This window comes from Sminthopsis crassicaudata, chromosome 2 (genome assembly GCF_048593235.1).
Source record: "Sminthopsis crassicaudata isolate SCR6 chromosome 2, ASM4859323v1, whole genome shotgun sequence".
Taxonomy (NCBI): domain Eukaryota; kingdom Metazoa; phylum Chordata; class Mammalia; order Dasyuromorphia; family Dasyuridae; genus Sminthopsis; species Sminthopsis crassicaudata.
The window spans coordinates 332366690-332387266 of record NC_133618.1 but is presented as its reverse complement, the minus strand read 5'-3'; the positions used below and the strand labels follow the sequence as shown (position 1 = coordinate 332387266).

At 36.1% G+C, this 20577-nt stretch overlaps 1 protein-coding gene across 4 annotated transcripts in view; it reads right to left on the bottom strand.

The window, feature by feature from the left end:
• Nucleotides 1-2051: 2051 nt before the first annotated feature.
• FUT8 (fucosyltransferase 8) overlaps nt 2052-20577 on the bottom strand; it is a 442206-nt gene continuing 423680 nt past the window's right edge. For all 4 annotated transcript variants that reach the window (XM_074290407.1, XM_074290405.1, XM_074290406.1 and 1 more), the window contains one exon: nt 2052-15642. In XM_074290407.1, coding sequence (XP_074146508.1) covers nt 15325-15642 — 318 coding nt within the window. In that variant the 3' untranslated portion in view covers nt 2052-15324. The remainder of the gene's footprint in view (nt 15643-20577) is intronic.

Here is a 20577-nt window from a genome sequence, read left to right as displayed (position 1 = left end):
TCTTCCTTTCTTTTTGAATTTATACCTTAATGAAAGCCTCACATCCAAGTTAAAATTCTCCCCTAAAGCCCAGGTTTCCTTCAACGAACATCAAGTCCTCTGCTTTATCCCTGTGGGCACAAAACTAAGCAGGAGAGTTCCCATTAATGTCTGATGATTATAATTCATATTATAAATAATATTACATTTTTCAAAGATAAATGTAAAATTTTATGAATGGATTTAAAAAAATCTTTTCCATAAACATAGAATGAAGAAGGCCTGTCTAAATCACAGTTTAGGTGAAAAGGGTTTTTACATCAGATATTTACTGACACAGATCCAGATCCTAATCTCCCTAGGGATTCAATTCTTTCTTTACTGGTGTTTGGGGGAAGAAAAGCTTAAGGTTCCTTCCATTATTACAGGATCCTTGAAAGGTAGAAAACCTACTAGTTTAGTATTTCAATCCTTTGACTAGCAAACTCCAATCTTTGTCTATTTTAATTTCTATGGAAGAAACTTCCAAACAACACTTTTTCTTGGTTATAAACTTCTCTACATCCTAATCTTTCCTTCTTCTTGTATCTTTAGAAAACTGGCTCCTCCTGGTTGGCACAACATCTCTGGATTTTCCTTCCCATTTTGATTATTTGCCAACACATTGGGCTAGGAGATGTAGACATATCCTTTTTTTGCTCAATATGACTTCTGAAGTCTTGCTATGACCCTTTCATTCAGCAACTTCTCCTCCTCTGAAGTTCATGCCTTCTTTATATCGCCCTATCCAGATTCTTGCAGAAATTCATTTCCAAGTCATTCTCTCAACTATTTCAAGTTCACTATCAATTCAACTCAAACCTCTTACTTCTTTATTATAAACTTCAAAATTATGTTGCTGTTACCTTGAATACCTTGGCTTTCATGTTTATTAAACTCTTTTAAGTTCCCAGGTTTACAGCTTCATTTTGTGCAAGTCACTCACATTAAAGGTAACTCATTATTTGACTACCAACAACAAATGTGCTTTGTCAATGATCATGAAATCTGAAACTTTTCTTGTTTATCATAATCTTTCCTTTTCTCTTTCTTTCTGACCTATTTCATCCTCATTATAAACTCCAATCCCTTTGCATCTCTCTTTTCCTAGACTGCCACCATTTTTCCTCCCTTGACCCTATTCTTAATTATGTCAGCTATACCTTATCTTTTACCCTTAAGTCCCTTGCACCCTTATCTATTTGTAGGGAATTCCCTCTTGTCCCCAACTTCATGCTTCAGATCTCTTCTATATCATCTCCCATTCTCTTCTCTGAGCTGTGTTTGGTGTTTCTCGTTGCAAAGACCAATCTAGCTATACATTTGATTCCATTCTCTCCTATGTTCTCTGGTAGAACCTGCCCTTTAAATCACACCATCTTTTCCTCTCTCATCTTCAGTAGCTCCTTATCGACTGATTGGTTCCCTGCTGCTGGCAAATATACCCAGGCCTCCTCATACTTTAAAAATGTATTTATTTGATCCTATTATCTCCTTAAGCTATCATCCTACATTTTTCTTTTCTCTACCTGCCAATCTTCTAGAAAAAATAACCTATAATTGATGCTACCACATCCTCATCTTTTACTCATTTCTCTGCCCCTTGCAATCTGGCTTCTCATGCCAGCACTTTGCTAAAATTACCTTCACCAAGAATACCAGTGATCTCTTAGCTTCTAAATCTGATGACTTCTTGTTTCTCCTCTTATAGTTCTGACACCTCTATAGTTTTTGATACTGTCGACTACTCTCTCCTCATTATTTCTTTGTCTTCTATGATACTGATTTCCCTGGGTTCTCTTTCTCACTATTTAACTACTCTTCCTCAGTCTTCTTGGTGACCCCCAAAGAAGTTCTGTCCTGTTCTCTTTCTGTAACATCTCTCTGTGACTTCCTATGGATTAAATTATAATTTATATGCAGATGGCTGGAACATTTACACATCCATCCCTAATTTATTTTCTGAATTCAAGTTATCTTGCACCAATTGCTCATTGGACAGCTGTGATGTATATAAAGTTCAAGAGACATAATTTCTGGGTAATTAATCATTTTATTAATGATGCTAGCATATTACTAATAAAAGGATAGTTACTTGGCTGTCTCTCTTAGACCAAAAACAAATCATGGAACCATTTAAGGCTTAGATTGAGTGTGACTGATTGGTTAACAATTAATGAAGAATGAATATTATAATAAGAGGTACTCTGTTCTAATGAAGGTCTTGGGTACATGACTCTGATCATTCAGTTTTGGTCAAAGGGAATTATATGTATCCATTTCATCCATCTGACTTTTAAAAGGGAGAAGTCACATTTCCCCAGATCTGTTTGAATAAAACACAATGGCTCAGAATCCATCAATTAACCCAATTACCTTTTGAACAGATCTGAGTTCTCTCTCAGTATTAGTCCAGCACTTCAAAAGGCTGTCTAAGTAATCTATAGGGACTGATTTCTGAATGAGGAAGTAGAAAGGGGGAAAACCATTGGTCCTAATTCAATAACTAGTTATTAAATATAACAAACTCAAGTCATTCAAATAATTAAATGACCTACTTGCACCTCAAACTTATCCACAAAAGAGCTCACCTTTCTTCCCTTAACCTGCTCTTTTTTTAAACTTCTCTATTTCTTTGAAGGATGCTACCTTCCTTGAAGGTTTATAACCTGATAATCATTCTCTCCTCTTGCCTTTATATCAGGTTCCCCTAATCTATTTGCCATATGTTGTCAATTCTATTTTCCATCATATAGCCATTGTCCTAGGGCTTTACCACCTCTTACTTGGATTATTACAATAGCCTCCTAATTGGTTTGTTTGTTACAGTCCCTTACCTCTTCAATCCCTTCTTCACTAAATTATCAAAATTATTTTTCCTAAAATCAGGTCTGAATATGCCACTTTTCTGTTAAAAATTCATATTTGTATGCATTAGAATAAAATATAAACTCTTTAGTCTGGCATTGAAAGCCCTTTACAATTTGGATTATACCTGTATTTCCAGGTGTATGTTATGTTATTCTCTTCACACACTCTGCTTTCCAGTCAAACTATCCTTTAGTCACTTCTTGACACATTTCCTGTTTCTATAGCTTCCCAAAAGCTATCCCCATGCCAAGAATGCAGTCTGTTGTCTCTGATTTTTGGAATCCCCAATGTTTTTGAGAGACTAGCTTACATGGTTTCTGGTCATTGTTTCTTTAATTTAACCTTTCCTGTCAAGGACAAAGTTTGTTACATTTGGACAACAGCATGATTACTATTTTGAAGAATAAATAAAATTGGGAAAGAGGAAAAGTTTTGCAGAGAAGGCATTTTATTGGCTTTCCCCCCCAAACTGTTTGTGGAATTGGTGTGGGAACAGAAAGGACAATCATGTGCAAAGATACATTGTGATGGTAGGAAAATTATTGGCTTGGGTGGATTTGAGTATTATTATAGGAATGCAGTATAGAGATCACTACCTCTCCCTCTAGTTTTAATAAGTAAAACCCTTGGATAATCTGCATGGCTGTAGTATTAAGCAACCCAGGGCATGATCATAGTAGAAAAGAATTTTATCTTTCTTACTTAAATATGAAGTAAGCCTAGGGGAGGAAGGAAAAGGAGCTTTCATTGAAGAGTTCAAAATGAATCCAAAAGACAGTTTTGACATAAAATAAAAAAGAACTGAAATAAACTTCAGGCTATGGGTAACACTCAAATTGCTACTAACACATTCCTGAAGAGAAATGTCTACAAAGCAAGATCAATTCAACAGAGAGCTGGCAAATGGAAGTGGAAGCTTAGTGTAGGGCCAGTGTGTGACAGTGCAGCAGAGAAAGCAGCTCAGTCAATGACACCATCCAATTGTAGCTGGCTGGAAAAGGCAGCCACGAAAATGATAACAGTAGCTCTGTAGTGAAGCATGGATAAGCTTCAAAGCAGAGAGGTACTCATCGGGGACACAGTCCTAAAATCACTTACCGACTGTGCATGTTCCATCTCCAACCAGTAGTGTGTGAGAATCTGGGGAAGTATGTCCCAGTATATATAGGGATATTTTCCTTGTTTAGTATTTAATAAAATGACTTTGCTTTGAGTTAATATACTTTCTATTTTAGTCTGGTAAACAAAACATTAGATAGACTCTCATAAGATGTGTCTTAAATAGCTGCTTATCCAAAGTTTCAGCCTTGAAATGAGGTTTGGTTTCTAAAAGCCTATATTTATTTATTTGTTTATTTTTAAAAAGGCAATTGGGGTTAAGTGACTTACTCAGGTCACACAGCTAGGAAGTGTTAAGTGTCTGAGGCCAGATTTGAACTCAGGATTTCCTGACTTCAGGGCAAATGCTCCATCTACTATGCCATCTACCAGCCCCTATGGCTTTATTTGTGATAGATAATCAGGCTATATTTAGAATATAGGTCTGGGAACTATCTTCATGATCTTAGGCAAATCATTTAACCTCTCAGTGGTACAGGAGTTTTTTATACATACACACATATATACACACATGCATGATATATACAAAATTAAAGAATGACAGAATATAGGGATATACATGAAGCTAGCACCCCACTAAGGTTTGATTTAAGGATAAAATGAGACAATTTGTAACTAAATAAATAGCTAATAAAACATTTACTTATTCCTAGCATAACAAGAATATAGCAGCAAGAAACTTCTAAAAAGACAGTCTTCTCTTGCCCCCATCTTTATTTGGAAGTGCATCTATTCAGCAGGGTAGATTATGGAGACTCATGGTTTTCGGATATACACCAAACTGGAAGATTCTTTTTATGTCCTGAGATAACCACAGATCTTCATCAAGGGAGGCAGTGGCCAATTAGCTTCCAGGGACAGCTTTTAGGAAAACTAATCTTTTAGGGAAAACTAATCTCTATTGCATCCCTGCTGTGAAAGGAAGGAGGAGTTTTGGCCAATTGCAGTTCTATCACCCAGGATAGTCAATAAGCCTCTTAGTTATGCTATTGCTAATGAATTTGGAGCTAGGATGCCCAGCTCTTTGACTCTGCCAATCTGATTTATCTCTATTTAAATATGTTAATTGATGATGGCTTCAGGAAATTAACCCCTAGGAGAAGGGATCAGATTTTTATTACACAGCACTCCATGCAAAAAGCCATTTAGTAAATACCAATATGATGGAGATGATAGAGGTTGGTGATGTTCTGGGGTTTGGTCTGCTCCTTCATACAGGGTACTTAATGATTCCTGGCAAAGCAAGCTACTTTCATGAGGTTCTAATCTGTTTAATAAAAACACTATTTTTAGTTGCACAAGTATAGGTTCTTCAAGTGTTCTTCATTCATCCACAAACTATTTGTGTTACAAATGAGAAAAAATGAAAAAAGCATGAAGAAATTAAATCATTTGCCCAATATCACAAGGCTAGTCAATCACAAAGCTAGAAGTAGAACCAGTGTTCTGGTTTCCACTTTTAAGCTTATCGTTGAGAAGTACAGTTGCTCTTTTTCTATGGACAGAGAAACTGAGGCATAATAAAATTATCTGTCCAAGAACCCATGTCAAGTCAGAGCAGCAACAGGCCCACAGCCGTTGTTTTTCAACATGTTTTGGCCTTCAAAGTCTAAGAATAATATTAATAGCTAGCAAGCATTTATGTAGCAATCTAAGGTTTGTAAAGCGCTTGTTATTTTACTCGATCCTCACAATTACCCTTTGATGTAGATGTCATTATTATCTTCATTTTTGCATTTGAAGATTGAGGCTGAGAAAGATTAAATGTCATACTCAGGACCAGGAAGACCTAACTCCAAGTCCATCGAACTATATAGCTGCCTATGTGTTTATCAAATCAGTTTGATTCTCAGACAGACATTTATTTATCCTATATAGAGAGAAAGCTAAGCTTAATTCTAAATCATACTATGAAAGGGAATCAATGATTAATAAAAGTTACCCTGGCTTCATCAGTAACATTTATCATTACAAACATTTTGGGTTTTGACAGAATAGTTAGGTTGCAGAGTAATTAGACAACTTAAATTTCAACAGAACTCTCATGCTCTGCTGATTGATAGAAGGAATGGGACCAGATGATATGTGAATTTAGACTAATTGAATGACAGGACCCAGTTAGTAATCATTAATAGTTTGTTGTCAAATTGGAGAGAATTCTTTAGTGGAATATCCCCAGGGAGCTATCCATGGTCCTGAATTAATAAAAATTTTTATAATTGACTTGAAAACATTCATAAAAACACTCATAAAAATAGCTCCTTCAAACAGATTTGGGGATTTTAGTGGATTTGTGTACAATTGATAATGTGAGTTGTCAAGAAGCTAATCTAATTGAAGAGTGCATTAAAAGAGGTACAGCAGCCAAAAAGGGAGTGGTAATAATTCCATTATGCTTCCCTGGCTGTATTTGGTGTTGTATTAAGTTTCACGCCAAACACTGCATTTTAGAAACGACAAGGATGGTGAGAAGACTGGGGAATATGGCATACAAAGATCATTTTAAAAGAACTAGAGAGGTTTACCACAGGGAACACTTAGGGTGAAGGAAGAGGGAAACAGTATGTTATCTTTGTGTACTTGCAGGGTTGTCATGTTGAAGAAGAATTTGAATGATCATGTTTGGCTCCAGAAGACAGAATAAAGAACTATGGAAGAAGGTTGCAGAAAGGCAATTTTAGGTTTCAACAGGAAGTCTTATGTTCCTCCTCTCAGTTGGAGGTTTGTGGGTAGAGACTGGAGGGCCATTTTGAGACATTACTGAAGGATTACTCATTCATGGAAAGAGCATTCCTAAATCAAAACTTGGAGAATGTGCTTTAATTTTTTAAACTAAAAGTCTATAATTTCATGAACATAGGGAACTCCTGGTTTAGCCCTTTCTCTAATAATATGCAGATCTTACCTTTTTCTGCAAATTGGAGTCACTTGGTGGGACTGAGAGTTTAAGTGATTGCTCAAGGTTATTCAGCCACTATATGATGTAGAGAAATTTAAATCCAAATCTTCTGGTTTTCATTTTTGTGGCTTCAGCCAGTTCCCCACCTACTATGCCAGATCTCTATTTTAAATGTACATATTTTTAATGTCAGCAATGTATATTCCTTAGTGCATAAAAGTATTTATTGTGTGGTAAGTCACATGTTAGAATGAAGGCTTAAAGATTTCAATGGATAATAACATAGAAAACAGTTTGTTAAGGAGGATGAATCCTTTGTCCTAATCCCGTCATTCCTAAGGATATTTTCTACACCCACAGTTTGAAATGTTAGGGCTCTGCAAATTCCCAACCTCCAGAGCTGCCCTCACACATAGCTGGGTTATGTACCAGCAAACTCCTTTTGTCTCCTCTTAATGGACTCTATTCACATCTATTTTGAGACTCCAAAGAGATGAGGCTGAGAGCTTTCAAAAAAAGATAAGGGTCATTAGGAGTCTGGAATTGCTTTCCTGCTTTGTGACTAAAGTATTCTATGAGCTCCAGCAAGTTCCTTAGTCCAGAGCTTTAGAAATGTATGACATTTCCTATCAAATAGAGGTCAAAGGCTAAGAACAAACTACTCAAAAGAATTGCAAACTATTAACAACCAAATGAAATATTGCTGTAATTCACTAATAATAAAAGAAATGCAAATTAAAATGACACTGAGGTTTTGCCTCACACCCAGCAAATGGGCAAAGATGATAAAAGATTTCTATGTTACAAGGGATACAGAAAGACAGGCACACAATCTTAGCTGTAAATTGGTCTGACCATTCTCAAAGGCAATTTGAAATAATGCTAAAAAAAATTTCAAAACCAAAACCAAATCTGACCAAAATGCCTAAATTGCCAATACCTTTAATTAAGACACCCCACTGTGAGGTTATATACCCTAATCATTCAATACCAGGAGAAATGCTCCACATATACTAAAATATCCAGGGTCCCTTTTTTTTTGGTGGTGTAGACAATAGGTATCTTTTGGTTGGGGATTAGCTAAAGATACTGTGGTATGTTAATACAATCAAAATTAATTGCTGCACTATAAGAAGCGATGAATATGAAGAATTCAGAAAGCATACATTAATTCAGAGTAAAATAGGCAGAACTGGGAAAAAAACAAATGTAATTAAACACTGCAAATTGTAAGAACAACAACAGTGACAGCAAAAAACAATCCTGAAACGTTGTACCTATAATGACCAAACTTGGCCCCCGAGAAGAGTTGCAAAAATTTGCTTTCCTTCCTTTACAGCAATAGTGGGGTATTGCAGGTGCTGTCAGATGAAGTCAATATGATAGTACTCATTGCCATCATACTAGTGCAATATGGTCTTTCTTTCTTTGTGATAAATGGGAGAGAAAAATTCAGAAATGAAGGTGATATAAAAATAAAAGGCATTGGTTTAAAACAAAGCCAAAAAATACAACAAAAAACCAAAACACTCTGGCAAGAGTGATTTGAGCCTGAAACAGAATATTATAACTGGAAGGGACTTTAAAAACCATACAGTCAACAGTCCTCAAGGGTATATTGAAGAGGAAGCTTCCTAGTGAAGAGAAACACATTACCTTCCCATTCATTCCATCATGACCTAAGCAAGCCATTCTACTTTTGAATAGCTCTGATTGCTACAAAATTGTTTTTTTATATCAAATCCAAACTTGCCTCTCTGCAATTTCTGCCTCTTGCTCCTAATTGTGCCTGAAAGTGCCAAGAAGAACAAGACTAATCCCTTTCCACCTGACATCTCTTCAAATACTTGATGGCAGTTGCCATATCCCTCCTTAAACTTCTCCAGGTTAAACACCCTCAATTCCTTCAATTAATTCTCAGGTATTTTTGAGGCCATTCTGTTTACTGTCCTCTGGAATTTCTATTTACCTATAAGATTTAATCATTTACTTTTCTAGGTCTAGTTTCCCCACTTATACAGGCGGTTGAATGGTGATTATTTGTGAAGTACCTGAAAATCTTTCATGATTATTCACAAGGTCTAGTCCCCATGCTTTACAAACAAAAGTAGTTCATTAAGAATACCAGATGGAACCTCACTTTAATATGGTAATAAGGCCAATCATGAAATAATAAAGATAGCAGCTTCCATTTAAGATTTGCAATTTAAGATTTACAATGTATTTTATAAAACAATATACAATATAAGTAAATCAAGGTGGAAGAGTTCATAGGACAAGAAATGAGATGCTAAGGCCATGGGTCATCCTGCTCAAGATTAGCTGACATGCTGAGGTATAGCCACCAGAACTCAAATATAAAAGATCTATAGCCCTCTTAAGAATAGTTGGGCAAGAGCTATGGGACCAGAGGTCAGTGAACTTGTGTGAATCACTGGAAAATGCAAAGACTCAAGAGAGGGGCAATTACACAGATCATGGCAGCTCTGGCTGGATTTAGATGTAATTGTCTTTAGGCTCCCTGTCTCACCTAGGCCTCATTTTTAAAAGAACCATCTCTGGTCTGAGAAATTAGCTGTTGACTGAAACAAGCCACGGGCATGTGTACATGGTTTTAGGAAGAGAAATTCCCCGAGTCTGGAATAAATCAAGGTCTCATCCACTGCAAAGTTATCCATTCACTACTCCCCAAGTCATACATGGAAGACTTAAAGCCTCATCAATCCCAGTTACTGCATGGCCTCCAGGGAGCACAGAAGAAAAATAAGGCAGTTGGCCCTGCCAGAAAAGGGCTGAGTAGCTCTACCCATGCCCAGGCTCACTCTCTAGGTAAGTGAGATTTACCCATAGACAATATAGTACTTGCAAAAGAAAGCAAGGTGCCAAAAAAGGGAGAAAAACACTTGGGGAGGCTTAATAACAACTAACAATTAACGATCAGATGAATGTTATCTGTATAATGAATACACAATGATCTCTTTCTCTCAGAGGATAGTATAGTAATCACAATAATCTGGGTGCTCCAAGGTCTTTCCTGACACTGGCCTTGGAGGGAACCCTCCAATGAAGGTCAGTGGTATAGTAGAGGTAATTAGCTCTTCAAGTTTGTCTGAAGCACAGAAAAGCATGGGACCTGGGTCATTCGGGTATGATTCCACAAAGGACACTGTTGCATTAGTAGCTTCTAAAGTCTTTCAAATTTAATAAGAACAGTACAATTCCCAAAGACGGCACTAATCATTTGGTTCTCTAGCTTTGTTTATGGGTTTTTTTTTTTTTTTGGAAGCCATCTCTGTTGTGAAAAATATTAAATTCCTCTAATTTTGCTCTTGGACTTTTTTCCACTGAGAAAGATCTGAATTCAAATTTTACCTCAGATCCTTATATGAGCCTGAACAAGTCATTTAACTGCCATTTGTCTCAGTATCTTCAGCTGTAAAATGAAGATAAAAGCAGCATCTACCTCCCTGGGTTGTTGTGAACATTTAATGAAATATTTGTAAAAGGCTTTAGCAAAGTGCCTGGAAAAGGTAGGCATTATATAAATGCTTATAGAGTGCCAGCCTAGAATCAGGAAGACTCATTTTCCAACTGAGCTGTGTGACCCTGTGCAAGACTTCTGCCTCAGTTTCCTCATCTATAAAATGAGCTGGAAAGGCAAATGGCAAACTACTCTAGTATCTTCACCGAGAAAACTCCAAATGGGGTCATTAAGAATTGGACATGACTGAAAAATAACTGAACACAAGTACAAAAAATGCTTATTCCATTCCTTTCTTCCTTGAAGAAATGGAGCTTTGGTGGGGCAGAGGATATGGTTAGACAAACTGAAAGTGGTCCAGAATGGACAGGGTGGCTATGAAAAATAACTAGTTGGTTAGGATGGCCTTGCAAATAAGTAAGTAGCCTAGAACAGCTTTGAGGCAGCAAAGTAAAAATAGTCAATGGGCACAGCAAATCTCTAGAACGTGTTCTTCTTCCCTTTCCTGGCAGATGGGCTAACGCCCCAAGTGCACAGTTTGTAGTAACAGTGATGCTTGCTAACTGTGCCAGGCAAGCTAGAGTTTCCTTAAGGTCCAACAAGTCAGAAAGTATTTATTAAGGGCTTCCTAAGGCCAGGCAGTGTGCTAAGAGCTGAGAACACAAACACAAAAAGGTAGGATCAAGCCTACCCTATTATCCATTTTACAGCCCTGCATATAGTTATCCTAGAATGTTTGCATGCATTTCTCTTTTCATCTGTGTGGCTGTTTAGGCTTTCCATTAATATAGTCCAACACGTTGTGCTGTGTAAATAGGCAGAATGTTATTGTTCAATTGTGATGATTGTGTCTGACTCTTCGAGACCCCAGTTAGGGTTTTCTTGGCTGGAGTGGTTTGCCATTTCCTCCTCCAGCACATTTTGCAGATTAGGAAACTGAGGGTGAACAGGGTTAAGTGACCTGCGTAGGGTCACACAGCTAGTAATAGTCTGAGGCTGAATTTTAATTCAGAAAGATGAGTTTTCCTGACTTCAGGCCTAGAATTCTATCTGCTGCACTGTGTGTGTGTATACACAGACATACACATATACATATATGACAATATATAGTACAGTTATATATATGTGCACATATATAATACATATCACATATGTACAACATGTATGTGATATAAATGTGTGTATATTATATCTATATCTACCTACTATTCATATAGCTGCCCCATATAGGTAGAATAGAGAAAAAGTGTCATAGATACTGTTATAGACATCACAGACAGAGTGAGACCTTGGACACCATGGAATCCAACTCCATTTTAATAGAGGAATCTGAGGACAGAGAGAAGTTAAACAACTTGTTCAAGCTTGTGCTTAAGGCAAGATTTGAACTCGGGTCTTTGTGATCCACTTTGAGGTCCCACTGTCACCTCAAAGTCAAGAGGAGCAAAATGCATCCTTCCCTTGTCCTGACCCCATTTTTGCAATGGTGAGACCCTCTTTCTGTATCCTGACTAAATGCTTTAAAACCATTTTTGACCCTTCCCTGTTTATCTTCTGTTTCTAATCCATAATGAAGCACTTTATTCCTTATAACATTTCCTTTCTCTTCCTATTGCCTACACTGATTCCGGCCTCCATCTCTCATCCCTGAGTTACTCCCAAACCTTCTTAGAGTCAAACCAACTTCTGCTTCTTCCCCTCTAAATCTGCATCTTACCCCCCGTACGCAGTTAGCGGCTGCCTGACAAAACTGCCACGCTGACTCTCTGGACCCTGCTATGTCACTTGTGCTCAAACTGGCCTTTTAGTTAGGACTACGGCCGGGCCTAGATGTCAAGGACCAGAGACGAGGTCACACCCACTTCTAACTACACGGTTTATGAACAGCCTCCAAACTACTGATGAGACAAAACCAAAAACCAGGAGACATCTGCTCTTGCTTCATCATCCCCCTTGGATGCCAGTCTTGCTCTGAACTGTATATATAATCACAACCTGGGAAATGGGGTTGATGAGAAATATAGATTCTTACAAGCCCTGGAGTGTTAGGGTCTGAAGGCCTTAATAATGAGGTAGACAAAGGAAGTGGCAATTTTTATAAATGCACCAATCTAGGGCAAGTAGTCCTTAGTTGCTTCAGAAAACACCAGCATGAACAAGATAAAGATAAATACGGTTGGTAGAAGTCTTGTGATGTCAGGGGCCATCCTTATGAATACACCACTCATTTCATTTCAGCTATTTCTGTGACACATTCACCATTCTCCTTCTGAGGGAAGGAGTTATGATCAAGTCACCTAACCTTGCTGCTTCAGTTTCTTCATCTGTAAAATGGTGCTGTGGAGATCAGATCATGTACATTAAAGGGTTCTGTAAAACTTAAAGCGTGTGTGGAGACCAGATATTATTTTAAAATAAGTAACCAAAAATTTTATTACCTAAGGATTAGAAAAGTTAGAAATAATTTACTACAAGGCCTACATTTTATGGATAGGGAAACAAGCTCAAAGAGGAGAAACTTCTTCTTAATGTGGCATTCAGAAATTTGAACCCAGATCTCCTGACATTTAGCCCAGTGCTCTGATTTAAATAAATTAATCTCACAGTATTCTTCCTGCAGGTTTCGTCTAACTCAAACTTAGTTAGTGACAGGTCAGACAATTATAAGGTCTAAAGACTTACAAATTTTGAATTACATCAGAATAGTTAAGAGTTCTAACATTCAATTTTCATTTCTACCAAAACAAACATTTAAAACTAGTTACTAAAAGTTAACAGTTGTTTTTTTGCACTTGTTGGGCTTGAGGGCTAGTAACATCATCAGGCAATTGGAAAAAAGAATGCACACAGTCCTTTCATTTTGTTTTAGTGCAGCTGCAAGAGAATGACTCTCAGAGACACCATGACCTAAGGAACAGAAGATTGATCTTGGAATTAGGAAGATCTGGTCCAAGTTCTGACTTTGACCCATACAACAATGTGTGAGTATGGAAAAAGTCATTTAAACTGTCAGTACTTCAGATAAGTTTCTAAGACTAATTCCAAGTTATAGATAAAATGCCAATCTACACTGTCCACCTGGCATTCTTTAAACAGAGAAGAGGAAGAGGAAAGGAAAGGGGAGAGAAAAGGTAAAATAAAATTCTTTTCTGACTGAATTACTTAACATGAAATCTGTTATCATCCTCCAAAACATTCAGATTTTTCATTTGGAACCTGGGTATATACAAAAAAAAAAAAGTCCCTAAAAGATACTTGCAACCAATCTATTACACACAAGTGAAGTATATTTTGTTTTTGTTTTGTTTTGTTTTTTTAAAAGAATGGTGACTTTTCAAAGATGTCCAGAAGGAATTTATTAATTTCTATCCCTTGAAATTTCTTTTGATTTTGAGATAGTAAATACAGAATTTAGAAGAACTTATTGGACCCAACTTAAGTTTTTTAGACTCTTATTATCCCTCCTTCCCATCAATAAAAATTGCTTTCTTGATGATAACACATTTCATATACTGTGGGAACAATGGAAATCACAGCTTCCTATGTTTAGTCAGTGGACATATGAAGTTACTTCCTCTTTTCAGAAGCTAAGGAGTACAAAATTCTTCTCAGGCATACCCACTAAGGCATCTGATCCAACAAGACATATATTGATGACATTCATGATTTCACACACATATATACAACACATAAAATTTCAGTAATTAGAAACGTAACTGAACCTGGAATCATTTTCACTTTAGTTTTCCCTCTCTGGTGATAAAGGAAAATTAGTTCATTCAAGTTTTCGGTATCATACTAAACTAAACTCCTGCTGTGACTCCAGCCCTTCCTTCTTTTAACACTTTGCCCCACCAACTTCTCCCTCAAAAAAAGTTAGGGGGAAAAAAAGTCCTGAGCAACTTTATAATAAGCACATGGGTAAACTTAGCTTTGCTTCTCAAAACATGGCAGTTGTATTTAGGGATCACATAGGGATGTCAAATTGATCCCTAAAGATTTCTTATGAGAAAAAGTAAGAGAAATTGAAGACAGGCATGAGGAAAAAGCTACAAAACTCCAGCCCTTCCTCCTTTTAACAATATCTTCCATTTTACTGTATTCTTTCATTGTAACGAGGATGGCCAGTTCTCTTACTGACCAGAAATATGAAAAGAAATTACAAAACTTCTATTTTTTAAATTTATTTTTTGTTATCAAAGACAATGTCCAGAAACATTAAGTACTAAAGAATTTGTTCATGGCATTGTTTTACAAAAGTTCCTAATGGAGGGTGAATAGTTTATTTTCAGATGTATCCTTCACTTATTAATGATGTGATGAATCAATGCAATTACTTAAAAAAAATTTAAAGAAAAGAACATCTAATTCTCATTCTGAATCTGTTGGTCGGAGCAGGTTTGGTGGTCATGGCACCACCAATAGTTAGAACCAACTCTTCCCCCACCAAGAGGCGGGGTAAAGTTTGGTTCTTCTGAACAGGTCACACAGATCTCTCAAATATAGGCACCATGTTTGAAATCTCACACATATAAAATATGTTCATGTCACTCAAATTACATAACGTGGCAGTGTTAAAAAGTCAGAATTATAGTCAATTAATGACAGAGACAGTGTAGGCCAAATGCTCACTTGGTGATGAATGACGGGGATGAAACCTTGAAAGAAGGGGCAAGGGAGAAAACAACTGTTTGCATGTGAGTAGGCTATTGGTCTGCGCACAGGGGCAAGTGCATTGTAACAAAATGTGTTCATTAAGGAGGAAATCCAGCGATGGTTCATCCAACCATTTTAAGCTGTTCATTCAGTCTCAGTCCTGAAGGCTTTCATTTGTTTAACTCTGGGTTAAAACGTAAATTCAAAATTTAGTTAGTATGCTGTTTGGCCCAAACCAGTTCGAACTGAGTGAGTTTCTTCCATTCCCTTGCCTGCAAGTTTATTTTTCAGCTTCTGGGTATGTGGGATATTTGACTGTCTCTATTTTCTCCTTTACTTTATAGGAAGGGTACAAGCCTGTTCTTCCTAGTTTCCTATTGACACCTTTAGAATAGCCATCCCAATGGTTTCCAGCCACGCCAATAACATCTCCAGGGTCCATAGGGATTTCATCAGCAGTTCGTGGTTGGTGAGCATAAACAGCAATCTGGTTGTGGGCATTCTGGCCCCCAAAATAATAAATGTCATCCAAAGAATGGAAGTAGGCAGAAGCATCTGGATGTAGTGTCTGCATGATTTCATAGGCAACTCGACAGACCTTGAAAAAGAGGGAAAAGAACAATTAGTATAGAGCAGTACTAGTCATAGGCAGCCGCCACTCAAGGAAAACCGTCAGCTTGGAAGAGGTATGGATTAACAATTTAAGGAGTTCTGTGGGAGAGTTCAAAAAGGATCTTAAAAGGTTGTTAGAAGAAAAGGGGAATTAGAAGAAAAATGGAGGAAAAAAATTGAGAGCTTTGCAGGAAAGTTTGGAAAAGGAAACATAGAAATTGAAGTAAATCCTGAAAAAATACATTTGGTGGGGGGAAAAAAAAATATATGTATATATATATATACTGAAGACAACTTTTTAAAAAATAGATTTGGTGAAATGGAGAAAGAAAACAACTCTTTAAAAACAGAATTGATAAAATGGAAAAAAAATTCACTGAACAATTTCTTTAAAGGTACAATTGGAAAAATGCAAAAGATTTTTAAAAAAGCTAATTGAATTGGGCAAATAGAAACGAATAATTCGATGAGACATCAAGAATCAGTCAAACAAAACCAAAAAAATGAAAACAGAAGAAAATGTAAAAATACCTCATTGGAAAAATAAGTGACCTGGAAAATACATCTCAGAATTACTGGACTCCCTGAAAGTCATGATGAAAAAAAGAATCTGGACATCATCTTTCAAGAAATTATTAAAAACTGCCCTGATGTCCTAGAACCAGAGGGTAAAATAGCTTTTGAAAGAATCTACCAATCACCACCTGAAAGAGATACCAAAATGAAAATTCCAAGGAATATTGTAGTTAAATTCCAGAATTATCAGATCAAGGAAAAAATAGTGCAAGCATATCAATCAGGATTCCCCAGTACCTAGTATCTTCAACTTTAATGAATTAAAGGGATTGGTATATGATTCTGGAAGGCAAAGGAGTTTGGATTACAACCAAGAATCAACTACTTACAAATGTAAGCATTATCTTTCAGGGGAAAAGATGAGCATTCAATGAAATAGGGGATTTTCAATCATTTTTTATGAAAAGACCAGAGCTGAACAGAAAATCTGATCTTCAAATGCATAACTCAAGAGAAGCATAAACGGCTAAAAAAATAAGGGAAAAAAAACATTGTTTTTTTTTTAAATTAAAAGGTTTACATCCCCATATAGGAAGACAATAATAACTCTTGAGAACTGTTTCTTTGTTAGGGGAAATACTTAAAGGATACAAGTATAATCAAACTTAATTGTAGTGGTATAAAAAAAGAAACTAAGGTGCAGAAAAGGGATTGTACTGGAAGAAGAGGGAAGGGGAGATAAAATAGGGTAAATTATATCACATGAAGAGGCAAAAATGATCTATTACAATTGAGGGAAAGAAGGGAGAAGGATTAGTACTGTGTGAACATTAATCTCACTTAATTTGGCTCAAAGAGATAAATAAAATATATTTAGTTTAATATAGAATATAATAGATGGATTCACAAGTGAATTCTACCAAACATTTAAAGAACAATTAATTCCTAAACTATAAAAACTATTTGTAAAAATAGGGAAGAGTCCTACTATGACTTCTATGACACAGATATGGTATTGACTTCCCTAATTAATATTGATGGAAAAATCTTAAAATATATAATACCAAAAAGATTACAGCAACTTATCACCAGGATAATACAATATGACCAAGTAGGATTTATACCAGGCTGGTTTAATATCAGGAAAACTATTAGCATAATTGACTGTTTCAATAACCAAACTAACAAATCACATGATTATATCAATAGATGCAGAAAAGGCATTTGACAAAATCCAACACCCATTCCTATTAAAAACATTAGAGTGTATAGGAATAAATGTATAAATAGTATCTATCTAAAATCATCAACAAGCATTATATGTGATGGGTATAAACTAGAAGCATTTCCAATAAAATCAGGGTGAAACAAGGTTGCCCGTTATCACCACTACTATTTAATACTTTACTAGAAATGTTAACTTTAGCAATAAGAGAAGAAAAAGAAATTGAAGGGATTAGAGTAGGTAATGAAAAAATAAGATTATCACTCTTTGCAGATGATATGATGGTATACTTAAGAGAATCCTAGGGAATCAAGTAAAAACTACTAGAAACAATTAACAACTTAAGCAAAGATGATATAAAATAAGCCCACATAAATAATAGACATTTTATATATTACCAACAAAGTTAAGCAGTATAAGAAATAGAGAAATCCCATTTAAAATAATTGTAGATAATATAAAATCTTTGAGAGTCTACCTGCCAAGACAAAGTTATAAACTATATGGACACAATTACAAAACATTTTTCACACAAATAGTTATATCAACAACTGGAAGAATATCAAGTGCTTATGGGTAGGCCAGGCTAATATAATTTATTCCTATATATTTATATCAGTTTTTAAAATATTTTGGATATCAGATATTTATCAAATATATTTGCTGCAAAGATGTTAACTCTTTTCCTTCAAGCTTTGACTAAACTGATTTTGTTTGCAGAAAAATATTCAGTTTATTGCCTGTGGTTCTTTCTATCTCTTCTATCCTTCCAGTCTTTCTATTTTTACTTTGCCCTCTGGTGCTAATAAATATAAGAAGTTTTCTTTCTTTCTTTTTTTTGGATTTCCTGAAATATGGTGCCACATTTTTATCTGATCAGGAATTTTAGAGAGTTTTATGGTTGTTAAATGAGCTCTCCTAGATCTATTTTCCAGGCCTTTTTTTTTTCTTTTTTTCTTTTTTTTTTTAAATTACAGGTACCTTATATTTTCTTCCATTGACTTCCTTTTGGCTTTGTTCTAATATTCGTGTTGCCTCATAAAGTTATCATAGAGCTGATCAATCCATTCTATTTTTTAGAAAGTATATTAATAGGATAAGATTTTTCTCTTAGTATTCTAAATTTCTTTTCAACTCCACTTAATTATCAAGTCTTCTCTTTTATTTATAAGTCGTTGGCACTGTCAGATAGTTCTACTCCATAAATAGTTTTATCAAAGGGAATTACATTAAAGAAGATGCATCAACTTTTGATTACGAGTAGTCTAGGGAACACTGGGCTTTTCTATCTTTCCTGAAGTTGGAACACCTTTACATGTACTGTATTATCCTATTGAATGTAACCTCCTTGAGGACTGGGACAGTTTTATTTGTCTATTTGTATCCTCAGTGCTTAATATAGATAGTGCTCTGAACAAAGTAAGTGCTTAACACTTTCATTCTTTCATTTTATCATTAATTCATTATGATGAGAATCAGGCTGCTACAAATTTAGCCAGAATTTGCTTTTAAAATGTGTAGCATACCATATATAATAATATCATTACTATAATACAGTGAATTACATTTATAAAATAATTTCCAACTTATTTGCATTAATAGATGAGAGAGAGTGAAGTCATAAAATGCTGATAATCCAAACTCATTTCTATTTAGCACTCAAAATACATTTGATTATGGGTTTACCTGATGTTCTGGTGATTTACTTTAAAGAAAATAATGAATGCCATACTGTTAAAAATTATCAATTCAAGAGCTATGAAGCGATCTAGTTTCTCAGTCATGAATCCAGCTTTAAGTCCTTGTAATCTTTATTCTATGTATTCTAATGTGGACCTTGGTCATCATAACATGAAGTCAAGGTAAACTGATTCGGCATATCTGCTCCAGAAGTGCCACATAGTCCAGATATTTTCTGATCCCCTGCTTCTGATCAAAACTTGTTCATTCTATCTCCTTTTGCTAGGGTAAGTATAATAAGTTAAATTAAACTATCCAGCATTTGGCACAGTACCTGACAAATACTAGGTATGTACCAAATGATAGCTGACTAATTTTTAACATACATGAAAGTATGTTACCCTCCCCAAGTAACCTTCATATTTTAACAGGGGTATTCAAAGCCTCATCTGATGGAATGAACAACTGTGAAAATTCTGGATGTTTAAGACAGTCATAAAAATTTAAAGCCTTAAGATTTTGAGGGTTAAAGAGGCTGGGGATTATATAGGTGATTGGTACTACACCTGTACAAAAAGCCAGCCCTAGAAGTGATGCGGGCAAAGCCCCCATTCTAATGATCTGCTCAGGTAACCCCTTTAAGATTCCTTTTCTGATCTCTAACTTCCTTTGGGACTGACCTTTGATTTACAAGATCTGGTCAAAACCATCCTTTTGTATTCCAAGGGGAAAGATCCGGATCTGAGCCAGTTTGGGCTGTACCCAGCCCCCATTCTAATGATCTGCTCAGGTAGCCCAACCCCAACCTGGTGGGTTCTGGCTATGGAGGAATCAACCTGGGCTCCACCCTAGGCCCCTTCAAGCAAATAAAAGAGCCAAGCTGGAATCATCCCTTGGCAGAGAGTTGAAACATGCAAGCACCATGCTTTGCATCACGGACTCTCTGTCCACCACTTTTGGTATATTTCTTCCTCTAATACCTTTTACTAACCAGGTTTTAACCTCACTTCCAAACCCTATAATAAACCTTCTTTTATCAATCTAGGTTTTCGGGCCTGTAAATTCCTTTACAGAGGATTCTTGTGCTGCCACTAGACCTCATTTAACTTTGTATCTTTGCGCCGAATCTGAAGGGGTTGCAGGGGAGCTCCATTTGACTCCCTGTACCCCAATCCTGCCACTAGACCTCAATTAATCCTAATTTTATTTAGATATCATTTGGTTATACCTCATCATTAGGTATATACCTCATCATAAGGAAATGCTAATTCATAGCCACTATGCCCCCCACAGTTATTAATCAAAAATTAAGGTCCAAGCATAATTGTTCAAATAACCAGAAAAAAACCTAAAGTCTCTTAATCACAGAGGTGTAACAAGTTAGTGTAAATTCCAGAGACTGCTTTACTTGAAGGCTCTACTAAAAATCACCCTGGAAAAACAAAACAAAACAAAGCTGCTGTGTTTAATTACCTCTGGTTTCTTCTCCCAGCCTCTCCT